Consider the following 18592-nt stretch of genomic DNA (forward strand, 5'->3'; position numbering starts at 1 on the left):
ACTTATTCGGATTTAAATCGGTTAGCATTAAAGTGGAGTTCAGTGAGAAAATGTTTCTTAATACACCGAAACCTGGGCAAAAAACAGGTAAGCGCCCCATCCCTCAACCACGATTAAACACTCATCAACCTAATGCTAAAAATGCCTAGAACGAGGCGAAAAGAGTGAGGAGATTCGTCCCGACCTGGCCAGAAGTTTCCCGGGTTTTGACATGATACTGATGGAGAGATGATGTACAGTAGCCTACTGCTCAACTTGAAGGGATTTCTCTGGTATTGCAGACAGGTAAGTCAACTGTCATAATTTAGCTTAAACAAATGTAGTTATATAGCCTATCAAACTCTAACAGAATCGCTTTAAACCCATGATTTCATTTTGAGATGTAGCTAGAGCACTGGAAACTAGCTAAACGTTAGCTTTACTTCTTAGCTTTCGTAGCTTACGTTAGCTTTCCAATGAACCAATAGTATTTTCCTATACCAGAATATCAAGCCAAGTTATTAGTGATGGGTCGTTCGCGAACGAGCCGGCTCTTGAAGGTGAACGTCGGGAGCTGGCTCGCATATCTGAAGAGCCGACTCTATTTTTAATAGATAATACAGCCTATAAAAACTAAATGATTATGAAATAATTAATTTTATTTGTATTTAAAATAATTGACTTATTCAAAGAACAACGAAAAAATACTTGTAGGCTTAAAGGCGCACACGATCATCGTCTGTTCCTGTCAATCCTGCATGAGGGAGGGCCGAGCCAACTCACACAGTCAGAGAGTAGTCAAAACTCGGAGGAGAGCCATGACAAATCAATGCATTTTTTAAGATATGTGGTTATGGTCGAGTATGATTTCATTTCATAATTTAATTCAAATTGTTTACACACCTATCATAGGCAAATTCATAGTTAAAACATGTATTTTAAGAACCGTTCGGGAGCCAAAAGAGCCGGCTCTTTTTAGTGAGCTGAGCCATACGAGCCCGGAATGCCCATCACTACAAGTTATGTCCTAACATAATAGTCAGAACGGAGTAGTTAAGCAAGTTAGGCTAATTAGCAAGCATAATACTCGTAGCACTAGCATGCTACTTATACCTGTTAGCCTTCTCATTAGTACATATTGAAGTCATACAGCGTTTGTCGCACAGTATTTGTCTATCGGAAAATATTCAGTTAGAATTTTCGAAATCGCATATGCTACGTTACGCTGTGAGACCCGCATTCGAACGATCACACATGTGCGAGTATAGTAGAGTTGTTGAGCTGCAGGAATTCGGCGTGCTCCTAGCATTGTGCTTTTGGATGTGCTTGATTAAATTGGTAGTATTGCACTTTGCAGTACTAACACCACCCCTCAAAACATTTAGCTCTACTTTGCAGACATTGCAAACAGCCGACGAACTAGTTGGCGTGGTAAGCGTGAAATATCTCCACACAGCCGACTCTTTGGCTCGCTCCATGTTACTTTTAAGTTTAACTGTCCACTGGTTGGACACAAGCTTTACACCGCTAGGTGCAATGCTTCAAGCTAAAAATGTCCATGGTTCACACACCAGCGACAACAAATAAATAAGAATTCAAATATTTTTTTTACGTTTACAATGTTTGGTAACTGTTTGATTACTATTGTATGTTTGACCAATACACTATTTTGTTTCTACTACTACATTTTATTTATTTTAATACGTTTGATTACATTCTATTTTTGAATTTTGAATGCACAAGTGTTTTTTAAATTACAAATAAATAAGAATTCAGTACTTTACATCTGTTATTTTGTCTTAGTTAGGAAAGTAATGTTTAGTTAGGAAAGTCTGGTGCCTTTAGTCTCTTCCACATGGTAGAAGGAAGGTATAAGGTGGAAGGTATACAGTTTATTATTAATTCAACAACGGTATCGGATCGGTATCGGGTATCGACAGATACACAAAGCCCAGGCATCGGTATCGGGACTGAAAAAGTCGGATCGGTGCATGCCTAGTTAAAACGTATGAGATTGGTTTACATGCAATTTTCGGGAAGTGAAATCGTTTTAAGGTGGATATGACGTCAGATTTCGCGCTTTCCCAACCGTTTTTCATTTCCACCATTTCACCTCCGCGCTGCCTGCCAGGATCGTGACTTATGCTGTGTAACGGTAAGATATCAGCATTCATCCAATTTCTCTGCTAGTCATGTGTGTGCGTACTTATGTTTTACTTGTGCAGTTAATACCGTACTACATTAATTTGAATAATCAAATCCAGTAAATCCGTCATGATAGCAACATTTTTTGTCTAGTTTGATAGCTAGCTCTAAGTCTCACATGGTCGATGCCAGAACCTTCACATAAGGTGGCTAATTTGCGGCTGGCGTCAGTAAAATAGGAATATATGTTGCCTGAGCTAAAGATTCGTAGTAAGTACTGTTCAAATTATATGTACAAATTTGTAGGTTTTCCCGGCTCCAAATATTGGATTAACTATTAGCTAACTCAGCTGTGGGTCAGGCGAATGCAAATGCTAGTTTTATAGAGTTAGCTAAGTATTAACATTGGAGTGAACTAGTGTTGCACAGTAAACCTGTACTAAAGAGACACACTTACACACACATAGGAGACAATCACTGCAAAAGAGCTGCAGTTCCTGTGCAGACAGGAGAACCTAGCAGAACGCCATCTCTGTAGCACTCCATCCAGTCCAGAACCCGGGGTCCTGAAGTCTCGACTTTTACGATACTCAAACGATGCGATGTTAATATACCTCTCTGATCTAACGAGTCTGGCTAGCTGTCGTGACCTCTCAGGTGGGCTTTGGCTACGATGGAGAGCTGGAGAGATGGTTGTTCTGCTAGGTTCTTCTGTCTGCACAGGAACTGCAGCTCTTTTGCAGTGATTGTTAAGGAGCCTAATGACGAATCATGGTCATAATTATGTTGGCCAATGCTACACCCCTTCACCAAGTTTCATACAAATCGGTCTGGTAGTTTTTTATATGTGTTCACACACATACAGTTTTGCCTGGGTAGGAGGTCATAAACAGTGGGGCATTGGATTTATTTACATTTTTCGTCTATTTTCAGATATATTTTATCCTTGCTGAAGGTAGAAATTATTACCCTGTTGGATTGTTTACAAGCCAAGTGACAAAATGCCGGAACTATCATTAAAGAATTGCATTGTATGTTCTTTTGACCAGGAAAGGGCTGAGACCGATTTCCTCAGTGCCATAGAGAGAACGACAGTCGGGACCTATGTCGTGAAAGACACTGCAAACAGTGAACCCTCTGATTTCAGGATAGTCCTCGAGTTGTGATGGTGCTTCAAGATCTTGAGAATGTAGCACTTGCTTCTGCAATGTTGTTTGGGCTCTTTTATGCATTGAACATGCAGTACCCTACAAAGCTCCGCTACACCTTTGAGACATGTCAAAAGATCATCATGGATGCGAGTGAACTGTCAAGAAAGGCTCATAGTTGGAAAACTAAGCTATTCCAGTGAAGAGACTTCATCGTTCTCCCCCCCACCCCTTCTCTCCCTTCTGTTCCAGTATGAGTGGAGAAGATGGTACATTGTAGACTCTACATTCCAGGACTGAGTGGTGTTGCAGCCTGGTTTTGTTACAACCAGTACAGGGACATTCCCAGAGGCAAGTAGGGTGAAGTGCCTTGCCCAAGGACACAACGTCATTTTAAACTGCCGGGAATCGAACCGGCAACCTTCTGATTATTGCCCGATTCCTTAACCACTCAGCCATCTGACTCCTGTTATTATTTCCTCACTAAAATAATATGATAATGCAGTTTAAAAATAAACTTGTTTGTTTTATTGTCACATCAGAACAGAGGAACATCAAAATATATTAAAGTTCTGATACATAAAATGTATAAAAATATAAACTTAAGATATGAAACGTAGTCCTTTTTAAAAAACTTTAATATTCATTTATTGGCCATTATAAATGCAGATACCGATAGTTTGGAAAATGCCTAATATCGGCCTGCCGATATATCGGTCGGGCTCTACTTTCTAGTAAGACAGACAGCGATATCAGCATTAGTACCGTAGCTAAAAGTCTTGGAAAGTTGAGGCTACTTTGTTCCCCTTCGTTCTTTTGGTGAGCAGTCTCACAAGCCCTACTTACCCGGTGTCATGGAGCCGACCAGCTAAATAGTTATTTAGCACTAGCGTTGCTACCTGCATATACCTACAGCTGGCAGCTGTGCTTTGTTTTGCTACTAGATTCAGACCTAGCCCCAGTAAATTGTAGAGCAAGCTAACTACTACACTTCTGCTGTGTGGGAATCGCAGGAGCTAACCAGTCGAAGGGCGTACAAAAATACAGGAGCTCACCCCACAATTTCCCTAGAAATTGTACCCTCTCTAGTTATCATTTCAGATCCTCCTCTTTGTTCAAAGGAACAAGCTCATTTACACATGTATGCCTGCCTGTCAAGATGTCAATGTCACAGTGACTTCAAGTAATTTGTACGAAACAAGCCCAATCAGTTCTAAAAATAACATTTATCCATTTGCTTTCTGTCTATAGTTGTCTTCTTTATACATTAGCAAATGTTTTAGTTTTGGACAAGTACATTCAGGTGTTGGACAAGTAAAAAATATGTCTAACTTGCCCGAAGGACAAGTGGCCCAACAAATTAATGTCAACCCCTAAGAGTTGGATTTTCTTGACTTCAACTGATCCGGAAGGTTCCCCCTGCTTCTGCAGGCTTTCCCAGTCCTTTGTCCAGCGATGGACGTCCCTCATGCTGCCACTGAACTTGCATAGACTCTTAAGCTTTACAACTGGTGTAATGCTCCTGCCACACCCACAGCTCGTGCATCCTCTCCAACTCTCTGTGCTGTGACAAATTCCACTTGTCTTTCCAAAAGCTTCCTCCTTTCTTCACTTTTGTGGAATAGTGCAGAGCATAGCCGAGTCTATTACTTATAGGTAATTGCACTAGTTAGCTACCGTTATCTTTTGCCTAAATTATTCCTAAGCCGTGCAACGGAACCAAAGGCAATCAGAATAATTGTTCTTATTGCTATGTATTTTTACACAAACACAGAATTTACTGTGTTTGTGTAGGAAGGTGCATACAATAAACGTATAAAGATCTTATTTTATTTATACATTCTACTTTTTAAATTAAGTGTAATACTAAAGAGCTAAACAATATGTAAGATATTAAATAGATCTAAATATAAAATTAAGCACACCCAATTAAAGTAGAATGGCGTAGAGCCAAGCTTGCGTGTGCCTAAACCATAGTGATGTTTGTAAAGAATATGTCTAACTTGCCCGAAGGACAAGTGGCTCAAAAAATGAATGTCAACCCCTGATAGTCACAACTAAGTTAACACAGTCAGGTTAGCGCTAAACAGGTACACCTATCTGTTGTGACTCACAGAGGAATAATGTAAAGGTCACTCACCAAGCAACAGAAGGTGTCATTGAGCCTGTGGTCCAGGGTGAGGCGCTGCACCATCTCAAACAGGGAGGCGTGGTCAAAGCTACAGGGGTTAGCGGAGATAAACTCATCCATGCCGTGTTTCTGAGCTCTGTCTGCATCTATCCAGCCAACGGCACAAGGAAAAGGACATGGTTCAGAGGAGAGGATCTCACAGAGGCAGAGGAAAAGCATGTCTCTACCTAAGCACAACACAAACACTAGGCTTCTCTTTCTACTTCTAGGGCAAATTATAAACACTTACAGCTTACATTGTCAACTTGCATTGTGTCATACAGAGTAAATCGGTCTGATCTGGACTAAGATATTTAGCTAATCTTTCTATCATGTTAGTAGCGGATGAGTTGTACTGTGTGGGCATGCATGCAGCTTTTTGTTATTTGTGTAATAGTCCCGAGCATTTTAGTGCTATAGACCCAAAATAGGTTTGAGAAAGTGTTGGGTAATGATGAATTCTCATTCATATGTATTCAATAGATTCTGCCATTCGCGATTGGTGAATGTCACTCAGTTCCTGACAAATGATGGGTTGTGTGCTGGAAAAAAACAAGACAAATCAGACAAAAGAGTGATTTTTGAATAATCTTGCTATAAAATAATCAATAAAAAATAGTTTATAGTCAGTTCTGACAGCTGTCAAGTGACAAGTCAGAATAATTATTTTTCATCTAAGATCAAATTCAGATTTAAATCTGTTCATCCAGCTTTGTAGGCTGTTTTGAAGTTGTCTATCCTAAACTGCGGTGTAAAATTTAGTAAAGACAGATAATAATATCCCTAGAAGTCTAAAACACAATTTGATTCAACTGAGACATGTTCATATAATTCTTAGTGTTCCATTTACTCAGTAGCACAGTAAATACTGACACTATTAGTGATGAAGGGATGTATGTAAAGAGAATTCATAAAAGGATGAGAGTTTTTCATGTTCTCAGAGTGAGTGACAGCTGTCATGTCCGTGGGATACCGAGATGAGTGATGATGATGTGAGAGGGGAAGGTGGGGGGTTGAGGGAAGCCCTTACTGTCAACAACACTGAGGATTCTGACAGCCTGATGTGAGGGAAGGAGGGGGGGTGGGGGGGGGGATGGCGGTGTGGTGGCAGTTGATACCCATTCACTAGTTCTGGTTACAGGGGCCAAAGGCTTCCATTAAACAATTCTTCATCCCCCATAGATGTATAGTAGCGAATATCCCTGGAGGTGTTTCAGTAACCCTTATCAAGGGATCAGATGGGGGGCCAAGGGAAAGAGAAGGGTGAGTAGGGGTAACAAAAAGTGTTTCAGCAAGACTAACGAGGGGTTTGAGAGAGGGGTGAAAAGTATGAAAATACATAGTTTAGGAGGCAAGGACTGTTATTGTCCATAGCGTGCAATGGACTGAATTAAAGAGGAGTTGTTAAGTTAAGTAAGAGAGTGTGAAAACAGAAATGAAGGAGAAAAAGAGAAAGACAGAGAGAGAGAGAGGGGCAGGGGGCAAACTAGGGGTAAAAGACAGTTGATGAATAGGGTAGCAGGGAAGTGCTTAAAATATGGAAGACAGTGGGCCTGAGGCTTGAACAGGGAAGGAGTGGGACGACTTCTTAGACTGAGTCTCAAATGTAGGAATGAAATAGTTTGATTCCAGAATAGACTAAATGGACCATGGGAATTATCATAATGTTTTTTTTTTTTTATCTCTTGATGACAAATACATACTCTACAGAAAAAAAAATAAACAAGACTGAATTGTTTTTGATGTAGATAGGCACAAGTAAATACTTTGTTACATAGATTATATCATCACATGCTGTAAAACAGTGTGACTTTGTGCTTTAAAATGTCATGCAAATCTGCAGACTCATTTTCAACTTTGGATTTAATCTACTGGCATTCCTTTTCACTAAGCATTTGCAAGTTGACAATACTTGAATATGTTGCAGTGTATTCATGATCTCTACAGAGCACACTAACAGGCATACCACTACTGAGATACTCTAACAGGGTAGCAATACAATTTGGTGCAAGTACATGGGTATATAGCATGAAGCCAACAGAGGCAAATCTGTATCATTCTCTGGGAGATGGGCGGGAAAATGAAAAAAAATCCTGTAATTCCATCAATGTACACATGACACAGGTGTTCTCCTGTTCAGGCAAATAAGGGCAATCAAAAAGAAAACCAAAATGAAATATCTCCCTAAATGGGGGTGGTTCAACAAGTCTAGCCTCTATCTATAGGCCCATCTACCGGGACAGGGGGGGTTGGTCCGGAGTATTTTATGGTAAGGAGGGGTGGCATTGGCTACTCCTTGTCATGGGCATTCAGAATACTCCGCATACATATTTGCCAACTCTCAAGAAGAGAATCCCCATAAAAAGTACTGAAAGTAATTGAGCCCTCTGAGGTAAAGCATGAACCGTGTCAGACAGGGTTAGCTCAGTGTCCCAGGAAAGGGTCAAAACTGATGCCAGACTTTCCAAACTAGTCTGATATGATATTTCAAATTGACAACCGTGGGTGTCGAATTATTTGTATCGGTTTTTGTACTCTCCAAACAAGTTTACACTGAGTGAAAATGATTATTCCAAACTATTCAATAATGCTATCAAACATACATATTTGTATCTCCCTCTATAGTAAATATGTATAAAGTGGTCAAGATTTGTGACTAAAACTGAATCCAAAGCAAATTGCCTTACTTTGGAAGGCATTGACAGTTATGCCATCTCACTGCTTTACTCTGGGGGATCGTATAACACCAATAGGATTAAAGAGAGAAGGCAATTATGCAAAAATAATAGCTACATAATGAACTTTAAGTCAAAATATAATTCTACTTCTCAAATACATGCATCCTAAACTGACAGAAATGGAGGCTTATATTTAAATCCTCAATTGAGGAGATATAAAAAAAAAAGTTATCTACGGTACTACTTTCTAGGACATGAAGCGAGACTTGAGAAGAGGAAAGGGAAAGAGAGAGAAAAGCACGTTGCATTTGTCAGATAATCAGCGGGGATTATCTGAGCTGTGCCGGCTACAGGGAAGCACTTACCCTTGAGTCCAGCTAGAAGACAGCAGGGTAAGAAGGGACAAACCAGAATAACATAAAGACTAGCAACAAGGCTGGAGGAGAGCAAACACGAGAGACCCTGACCTAGCAGCTGCAATACTAGAGAAGGGTACAAGCAAAGCATGAGGAAGAAAACACAACTCAAAAAACAACAACCTGTACCAACATGAGAGTATTTGTGAGTGGTGGTCTGTGAGAGTGTGTGTGAGTTTACAATACAGATAGAGTTGCAAAGAGAGATTGAGAAAGAGAGAGAGAGAGACAGAGAGAGGGGAGAGGAAGAGGGAGAAAGAAAGAGAAAAAGAAAAGTGAGTTACAGTAAGGGTTCTCATCACTCTGCTGCAGTTGACTTAGTCTGAATTCAGGATTTTAGATAGTTTGTTCACTACACTTTCAAGGCACAAAAGATTTTCACAACAATCTCCAGTCAGGTTAACTGCCAGGCATACATAACCAGTGTACTGGCTTACTCAGGATCCACTGTGCACTTACTATACTGTACCTCCATCATGACTATGATATGGACTTGTACCATTATACGGAAATAAAGGGTTGGAGTGATGACCTTCTTTAAAGAGATAAATAGCATTCATCACTATTCAAAACTATTATCAAAAATGTGTGTTTCAGAAACACTTTAGTGCTATCCTCTAATGAAAAACAAATCCAACAACCTATTCAGTCAATCAGACTATTCAGTTTGTCAGAGCAGAGGATAGTCGGATCGGATGTCTATCTTTTAAACACTCCAGGACTTCTCCTAACTGTCACGACATTGTAGAATCAGACCAAGCATCGGCAGCAGAGTCATAAGGGCTGTGTATGTTATGGTCCCTGTGCCATTCAAGACCACTGGGGGATGAAACATGTACGCTCAGTGTGCCACAATGTTTCAGAGGTGGGGGTGGGGTGGGGGGGGGGGGGCTGTGCCACTGTGAGGGGATATTGAATGGCATCAGCTGGTATCAGAGGAGTCAACTAACCACAAGAACGATCACATACTGGACAAAGAAATTAATGGAGAAATAACAAAGAATTTATGTTCATCTTGTTCTGCAAAGTTGTTCACACTATGGCTTGGAAAAATGTCCAATAGTGGGAAAACATTTAATTGGAAAGTTTTTTTAATGAACTATATACCTTTTAGACTTCAATATAATCTAAATGTTTCGGCAAAGGACCTATCCGGATGTTGTGTTTAAGCGTTTATGTAAATGACATAAATGCCAATGTTGTAAAGAAATAATACTATACAAACCATCTAACATAACATCCTTTTGGACAAATTCAAAGAAAATATTTATTTAAAATAAAGAAGTTGAAAGATGCACACCAAAAGCTATACGTTTTGATTTGAATAGCAGGATCTATTATTGTGGAGTGTTCTTTAGTGTTGTACATGTTGACTTTTGAGTAAAAAAATTGTATATATGGTAGAAATACACAATCCACAGAACAGGACTTGCAGTGAGTGTAGCATACTGACAAAGCTAGATTACTGTATGTTTATACACTGTAGTAGACTTTACAGTGTTAAATAAGAAGAGAGATCTAAAATAATAATAATTAGTTACGCCGATTGAAAAGTTCATTTCTTAAGGAAAACAGCAACCTACTCTTCTTTGATTTAATCATTAATCTGCAATAGTATTAGTTACTCTTTTAATGAAAGGTACACAGAAGAAACATTTACAACAGAATGTGTTGCCACACTGCTACAGACAGTCTTACCTTCTCTTTGCTACCTGACCAGAGGGCTGCTTAAAGGTGCAAGTAAAGTGACATAGCGGTTAAAAAGAGATATCTGACTAGACTGGTAGGGACTGGACAAACCAGAGGGGAGTGACCCTCTAAAAGGAAACAGAATATTCCACTGCTGTTCACAAGCTGTTGTCAGCGGACAAGAACACAGGCTTGAGGTTAGGGCCAAGTTCCCTGATAGCAGTATTAGTGTCACAAACATAACATGAGGTGAGGAAGTGCCACGATCAAAGACTAGCTTTAAGACCAGCAGTGTTCAGATTGTATATATTTCATGACCTATTTAAATTGTGGTTTGGCCTTAGTTCTGATTCTCTCATTTTTCAGCCCGGTCGATGTTTAGAGAGCAGATGAACGAGCAGTCATGAGGAATTGCACCTTTAAACATGTGTAGTTGACAACGAGCGGAGGTCCATTGGATGCTGGACAGACCTGTGGGATAGCAGGGGCCGTGCGTTTCTGTGTGTGTGTGACTGTGTGTGACTGTGTGTGTGTGACTGTGTGTGTGTGACTGGGACTGTGACTGCAGTGTGGGAGGCATGGCGTGAGACGTTCATGAGTGAGAGCTATCAGATGAAACCTGCTTTTTGCTTAGCTGATTATGTTCTGAACTGGGTTACTTACAGAACTGAGAAATGGGAGCATCCATCTGAGCTGCGGCCCCACCCTTGGAGTTGAGTTTCTGGACCTGGGTGGGGGGGACGGGTTTGTGGGACTGGCCTGTGGCCCGATACATGGCCTGCACCCACAGGATACGGTCCTGCTCGTCGTCGCTGGCGAAGACGACAGTGTCTCCCTCCTTCACGGCGTTGAAGAAAGATCTGCCACCATCCAGGCCTGAAATCGGACATATATTAGACTTAACATCAGCGATTGGATGCTGGTGGCAGACAAACAGCGTTTCTGCCTGCACGCTTGTGTGTGAGTGTGTGTGTGTGTGTAGTCCTACCAGGCTGGGGGTCAGTGTGGTCCACAGTGTGTGTGTGTGTGTGTGGTCCTACCAGGCTGTGGGTCAGTGTAGTCCACAGTGTAGCCGTCCAGCTGCAGCAATTCTTGAGGCTCAGATTTCTTCTCTCTGTAGCTGCACATGGCAAACGTGTACTGGCTCACCTGCAAGACCATTCATCATCATTCACTTGTACAGGACGACTACTGTATTTCCTCATATTAGCAACACATGTAATAGTCTTGCTCCTGTAGGTTTCATCTTGCAAACCCACCTGCACCAGTACGAAGAATCGCTTCTTCCAGCGCTTCCACACATTTTTGCCAAATGCCCACAAGTACCTGTCAACACAGGGTGAGAAATATTAAAGTTCATCAGCGTAAACATTCAAAACAAGTGTTTTTTCAAAACAAGCGTCATTTACGCCCTCAATACTTCAACTGTGTACAAATCAAAATACCCACTAGTATCCACCAGGGGGAGTATCACACCTCACAGTACTTTTCCATTGTACGTGACTAGAAATGAGGCCAAGGATATGAGAAGGCTGAAGTTCTGTAAGAAATATGTGAGAAATAAGTAGTGGTAAAGAGGCAATCCTCTTACCCAGAATGCTTCATGTTCTGGGGTTTGTCCATGCGGATGGCCAGTTTGATCTTCAGATCATGGTCAGGGCAGGCCTTGGTCAAGGCCATCTTATGCAGCTCGGACTGCTTGGGGCTGTTAGGGGTTGGGTGAAGAACAACCTGTACACAAGCCAAACATGCGGCAGGCAGAGGTGACAAATCACAGTCATTCACTGGTTGTTTTTAGAACTAATTCTATTATGCCTTGTACAGTATGCATCTACAATCAAAGCATAGGCTAAATGTCTGCCAGGTGTACTAAGTAATTTCTGGTCTGGATCTGTGCACTATTCAGCTCCACCAGTCAGCATTCTCAGGGATTCTGAACAGCCAATTCATTTTCACGAGGTTCCATTAAATCTTAATCGTTCTCTGGCAGGCCTGTGTGTGTGTGTGTGTGTACGTGTGTTTATATGTGTGTGTGTGTGTGTGTGTGTCTATCTCTGTGTGTGTGTGATGCCTGAGTCTCTGTATCACAGGAGAGTGAGCGAGGCGGAGGCCTAATCTCTCTTTGCTGAGTTAAAGAGCTTTGAGGAAGCCTTGCTGCCAGTGCTGCTTCTGCAGAAGGAGATCAAAGAGCCCTGTCACAGCCAAGGTCACCACCACTAGGTGATGTATCACAGCCCCCTTCCCCTCCACACATATCCCCCCCAGTGCCCTTGATGGCCGCCACTCCTCATAGCCACCCAACACCAGATCGATCAGCGTACAATTGGTGGCAGACAGTGAAAGCCAAAGCTGAAATATAGGGTATCATATAGTTGTTTTTGTCTCCAGTGTATTTCCATTGTTATTATGCGAACAGCAGATGTTTTTAACTTCGGAGGAGTGAAGCTGAAGCGAAGACAGAGAATGATGTAGTTAGGACCACTAACAAGGGTACAATGAACCTGTCATGCCCTGTGTCAGTCTCAGCCCACCACACCATACAGCACAGGAAGTAGGAGAAAGGAGACAGGGCAGAGGGAGTCTGAAATAGACATGCACACCACACAACACTACGGAGCAGGTCAGCCATTCACAAAGAGATAACAGTGAATCAAGGATTCTGATGATGAGCAGTTATGCCACTCCACTAGGGTCTAATAAAGGGACAGCATGGGCCTGGGCAGCAGTTCTGTCTGGAGGTACTGTAAACACATTGTGCTTACCTGGCAATAGCTTATGACACAAGCCTTTTCCCTGGCTGAGGCGATTAGGCTGAGCTGTGCCCTGAATGACAATATTACAGCAGGGACGGAATGATGCACTGTACAGGATTAGTGTGAGTGAAGGCTAGGCAGGATGGCGTTTGTGTGTGTGTGTGTGGCTCTTCAAGCCAGGTCCCACGTGAGAGCTGATCAGTGGAAAGGGGGGAGAGGGAGGAGGGAATAGACAGATCTTGCCCACATCGCTGTTCAGTATATAGGTTGTACAGTATGACCTTCATTTTATTAAGCAAGAAGAATGGATTTTCTTTGGAAGGCTGATAACTTTATTTGTGTGGAACCAGTATATGTCTTTGTGAACTGAAAAATGTGGATATAAACAGAATCTAGAAAATCCAATCAAAAGAGTTGGGTTACCCTGCCCAGCTCCTTGTCCTCCAGTGCCAGCACTCCGGTGCTCTCTGTAAACAGTTTCACCTTGACAGCAGGGAGAGGGTGTGTGGTAGTGAAGTCCCCTTGGGTCCCCCAGCTGAAAGACACAACACCAGAGACATGTGAATGGAAACCACTCTTCAACCCGCCCAGATAAAGCTCACCGATCAACAGTTTCACCACGATACACAGCAGTCGCAAGGTCAACACAACTTGGAAACGATGCACCAATAAGACTCGAGGTGTCCTTCAGCATCTGCCAGTCTCTCGCTGCCTCTCTGTCTCTCCTAATGTCCTAACTATGTGTATCCAGCAACACAGCTTTCTTGTGAAAGTCTGTGAGCTAGATGCTCGAAGAAGATTTCTACGGTTGTTGAAGAGAGTCTCCTCCGAAGCAGAATGAAAAGAAAAGACCATAAGCTGTGACCGTGTAACCAGTTTACGGCACAGGCCTGGGAAAGCAACTGACACTTTATTTGTCACTGAACCTGCCGTGTGCAACAATGAGGGGGTGATATGAAATGCATTGTCTAGTCCTACACACACTATGCTGCAGTAACATTTCAATTTATTAGAGAGAGGAGATGGAGTGAGACTGAGTGGGTGCCTGGTGCACGAGCCTGAGGGAACACATTCACTCACACACAAATACACATCTAACAAACAAACGCTCGCACACACACACACACTCACAATTGGAAATATTAAAAATAGCACTGCACGTAACAGCCTTTACAAAATAAGCATTGATGTACAATGGCTACACTACATTAACGTATTAAATTTGTTCATCGTTGATTGATAGGGAAACATATGACATTGTCAGCTGTTGCAGACAGGACATGTTCAAAGTAATGTTTTTGACTAATTCAAGGGCAGGAAGGGGAAGCAGACATTGGTGCAGGAAGGAGGACATCACTAGCTTTGTTGAATCCAAATTCTTGCTTCATACAACCACAAGGGGGGGCCATGGAGAAGACCAATGTATGCGTCATTCTGTAGGCTTTGTCGTAAATCTCACCCAGAAATAAGAATTTGACATCCTGTTTAAACTTGTACTGTTATATGTATTACCCTTTACATACTGTAAACTGCTCAACAATAGAATCCCTCCTGTACTGAAGGCCAAGGGAGGAGAGTGTGTGGTGGGGGGGCTTCTGGTGGGGTGGGGTTTTGCCAGATGGAGCTATTACAATGGCATGAAGGTGACCTTGCAGATCCAACCAAATGTCTACAAAGGCATTGGTATTCAGCACACCTTCAGCGCTACCAGGAGTCTTCTAGTCAGTTGTTGGGTAGGCTGGTTATCCTCAAAACATGTACACTAGGTTATTGGTAACATATTATATGAACCATAATAGCCCAATGCCTTTTAAACCCTAACTGACAAATACCAAAAGAAATCCCTGTTTCATACTCTAGGGTGGCTGTTCCCATGTCTTTACAAAACCAATGTTTTAAGTATGTTTTCTGGGTTTTGTATTCCATGAGTCACATATTCTGCATACCAAAATTAATGACCACTGTAATATATAAGATTTATATGCCGTTTTTGAAGTGCTCCACCATATGTAGAGAATATTTAAGCACAACAAAATCACTGCATTAATTCACTACAAATTGTATGTGCGTGTGTGCTTGAGTGTGTGTAGTGAATGGAGAGCAGTCCGTAATATGTCATTTTGAGGAGTGCTGGATGAGGACTCATTCTTCTCAAACCTCTAATCAGCCTCCCCATACCAGACTACACTATATGAGTCCCGTGGGTGAAGTCCCACTCTCTATAACCTACACTCCCCATCTGCCTCTCTTATTCAACCCTAAATCTGTGGGTAGGAGTAGCCAAGGCTCAGAAATCTCACTTAATATTTACCTACTGGGAAATAATCCCTCTTTATCTAAGATAACTCTTAATCTTTCAGACTTTCGCAAGTACTGAAATGTAATCTATGAAGTGACTAATCCTCTGACCCAACTCTATCTACCACCCCATGAGAAATAGTACCAAAGGCGGACAGGGAGACTTAACATCTCGAGTCAAGATGGAATCTGGCTGTGAGGGTTTAACCGGGAATCACAGATGACTCAGGGAATGTAAAGTACAGTCATGGTTGGTTGTGTTGGTCACTGTGTGGGGTAGATCGAGCCGGATCTTACGTGGGCTTGGAGGCCTCAGCCTGGTCTGTCTGGAGTTTTTCTCCCCCCTCCACCTCCATCGTGCAGTAGACAATCCTGTTAGGAGCCAGAGACTTGAGGCCCACCACCTCCATGATGACCACCTGGAAATGACAAGTACCAGCCATGACTCCAGACTCACACTGAACCCCCTCCATCACCACAATACTCAGCCCTGAACCTCATGTCACCCCCCCAAACAGCACACTCAACAAGTGTCATAAGGGCTGCACCTAACATACATATATAAATACATATTTTACAGTAGCTAGCTAACTAATGTATTTTATGTTCCCATGCATTATTTAGCTTGTTCCAGTAGTCGAGATGTTATTGTCGCACTGTTGTATTCTTTTTTGTTCTCCGTGATTGGTTGATGAGATGTGGTTCCATATAGCTAGTAAATACAGACAGTTTCTTGACTTGTTTCTTTTTACCACCAAAATACTGTAGAACCATCACTTCTGGTCCTTAATCTTCTGCTGTAATTTATATCTGCCCTGTTTATGTGTTGCTATGGATAAAAGCATCCATTAAATGAATCAAACATAAAATTGTATTTAAATTGTTAAAGTAAATTCAATGCAACACTAATCACAGCCTCTTTATGATTCTAAAAACACCTGCTGAGAGAGGCATTGATCTGTGTAAGTGATGTCCTTGGACTCAGAAAGAGGAAAAACAGCACTTGTGAAATAGCAGTATTCTATTTCATTTCTCTCTAGTGTGACATGATGCATTTTTATCAACTATCACAGCTCATCATGATGACGGATAATGGCTGTGACTCATCATCTTTGTTGAGGTAGCAGGTCTGTCTGCTCGCCTCAAAGATCCTGTTCTGGCCTCAGACTTGCCTCGCTGTCTGGATCTACATTAAAGTATAAACAGTCCAATTGAGTACTAGCCTATATGTTACGACAAGACGATGATTCCTCTAAATGTTCGGTATTACCTTCAATCGATACAGGTTGCGATGGAGACAATTAATCTATACGTTCCACTAGGAAACATGCCTGGTTCCCACAAACATCCAGAGACTTTAAGGGCCTGCCTGGTGTGTACCTCCAGGGTGAAGGAGAGCACCACGTCAGACTTGGACAGTGTGTTCTCGTCCTCCTGGCCCATGTCTATGATGGACGTGTTGTGGCCCCGCTTGAGCTTCTGCAGTTTGAAGTCTCCCCCCTTGGACACGGGCATGCTCTCCAGGTTGGCCATCAGCTGGTTCACTGATGATTTGAGCTCTTCGATGTACATTGCTTCCATCTCTTTGGACACAAACTTGGGGAACTTTCCACCCTGCAATGGGACCAGGAAAATGTGGTACTGTCACTTTGCATTTCTCTCAATTAGATTTGATGCCATTCAGAGGGTTTTTATATTGGATTCTGTAGATATATTGACAAACTATAATGATCTATTGATATACTGCTGAACTCAGGTCCTGATTGAATGAGAACTTGTTGTTCATGGTGTTTTACTTACCCGGGCAATCTGGTCTGCCATCTGAAGACGTCCGTCCAACTCTCGTCTGATCTGAGCAGCCTGCTCATCCAGGTTGTCCAACTGGTAGTAAACACAGGACACACAGCGCAGAGTCCTGGGGTCAGTACAGCCTCCATCACATCCCCACACCCTTCAACAGCCTGCTGTCCCAAACCAGGGGATGACACTGTCTCTTCTGCCTTCACTTAATTTATTTCAATTTACAGAATGAAAATAAATATTAACAACTCTGGATTGGACTCAATCATTCTGAGAACAGAGCACCAAAATTAAGAGTAATATATTGTCTTCCATTTTCTTTCCACAGTGCACAACTCCATTAGTTTGATTTGTTGGTTGAGAAACAATAACACAGAGAGTGGGAATCAATGTGTATATAATGAAATAAGAGTGACAGACATACTATACAGTGAGAGTCAACACTGGCATTCATATCAGAAGAAATTCCTTTATTTCTGTAACATCCATCCCGCCAAGTTTTTCTCTCTAAGCAATAACCACCCCCCTGCTCTATTCCAGGCTGAAAGACTTGATCTATTATTCAATCCATATTTCTCCCACTAGGAATCCTGTCAGGACTGTGCCTATGTTCTAGCATTATGACATGTCCACGGCTACACCCACACAAGCTCACAGAGCCCGCAGCACCACGAGCCAGGTTGGCCGTGCAGCAGTCACTTTCAGTCCTGTCACAAACACACACTCCCACCCACTCAGCCTTCAAGGCCTGTTACACCCTGCTGGCAAAGCCACTGCCATGCAGCGATACTGAATCACCACAGGAGGCACAGCTCCTTAGACAAGGGAGCAATTGATCCACAGAGACCACAATCCACAGGGGGCCTAAAAGGTAGAGCTGCTTTTAGTGAAGACAAATAGGTTACCATGCTGACACCACACAAGGCGCATTGTCATGGTTGCAGTGTTGTTATGGAGTGTGACCCAAGCTCGATTTCTAACGACTGGTGGTAAAGGAGAGGACTGGAGGAAGACAACCATGTCTGAAATGTTACATTTAACTGGCAGTAACTGCATGTGAAAAATAACAAGATATACAATATCCAAGTATGATTATTTATGATAAAATATTTAGAGTGCAAAGTGACATAGTCAGGGCAGAGCTCTGCTTAGATACTTGCATTAACTCCGTGTAGACTTTGACCAAAATGACATCTTACAGTGACGTGAACTTTCCACCAACCAGTGAAAAAATAAGTTTCGGCCGGCTGCTGCCGCCTTTGGTGTGTAATGGCCTTTAAGCATACACTGGGCTAGTTGGTGAGGTGATTCTCCAATTGCATTATTTGTTGATGCTATACTTTTATTTAACCACCACCAGTGATGGGCAAGCTACTTGATATGTGTAGTGAGCTAAGCTACTAGCTACTCTACAATAAATTCAGCTTCACTACACAGAAGCTACCACTCATAAAAATGTAGCAAGCTAAGTTACAAAAATCTGTCAAAAGTAACTTGATACATTAGTAGCTACTTT

At 42.0% G+C, this 18592-nt stretch overlaps 1 protein-coding gene across 11 annotated transcripts in view; it reads right to left on the minus strand.

Annotated features, from left to right (window-relative positions):
* The window catches only part of cadpsb (Ca2+-dependent activator protein for secretion b), a 54645-nt gene that overhangs the window by 16573 nt on the left and 19480 nt on the right, over nucleotides 1-18592 (minus strand). For 10 of the 11 annotated variants that reach the window (XM_067247481.1, XM_067247784.1, XM_067247857.1 and 7 more), the window contains 9 exons: nucleotides 17077-17157; nucleotides 16657-16890; nucleotides 15574-15695; nucleotides 13402-13513; nucleotides 11817-11956; nucleotides 11485-11551; nucleotides 11266-11374; nucleotides 10889-11101; nucleotides 5413-5549 (listed from right to left, as the gene is read on the minus strand). In XM_067247481.1, the coding sequence (XP_067103582.1) occupies nucleotides 5413-5549; nucleotides 10889-11101; nucleotides 11266-11374; nucleotides 11485-11551; nucleotides 11817-11956; nucleotides 13402-13513; nucleotides 15574-15695; nucleotides 16657-16890; nucleotides 17077-17157 (1215 nt within the window). The remainder of the gene's footprint in view (nucleotides 1-5412; nucleotides 5550-10888; nucleotides 11102-11265; nucleotides 11375-11484; nucleotides 11552-11816; nucleotides 11957-13401; nucleotides 13514-15573; nucleotides 15696-16656; nucleotides 16891-17076; nucleotides 17158-18592) is intronic. The other variant, XM_067247933.1, reaches the window with a different exon arrangement.

This window comes from Osmerus mordax, chromosome 1 (assembly GCF_038355195.1).
Source record: "Osmerus mordax isolate fOsmMor3 chromosome 1, fOsmMor3.pri, whole genome shotgun sequence".
In the NCBI taxonomy this organism is placed as follows: Eukaryota; Metazoa; Chordata; class Actinopteri; order Osmeriformes; family Osmeridae; genus Osmerus; species Osmerus mordax.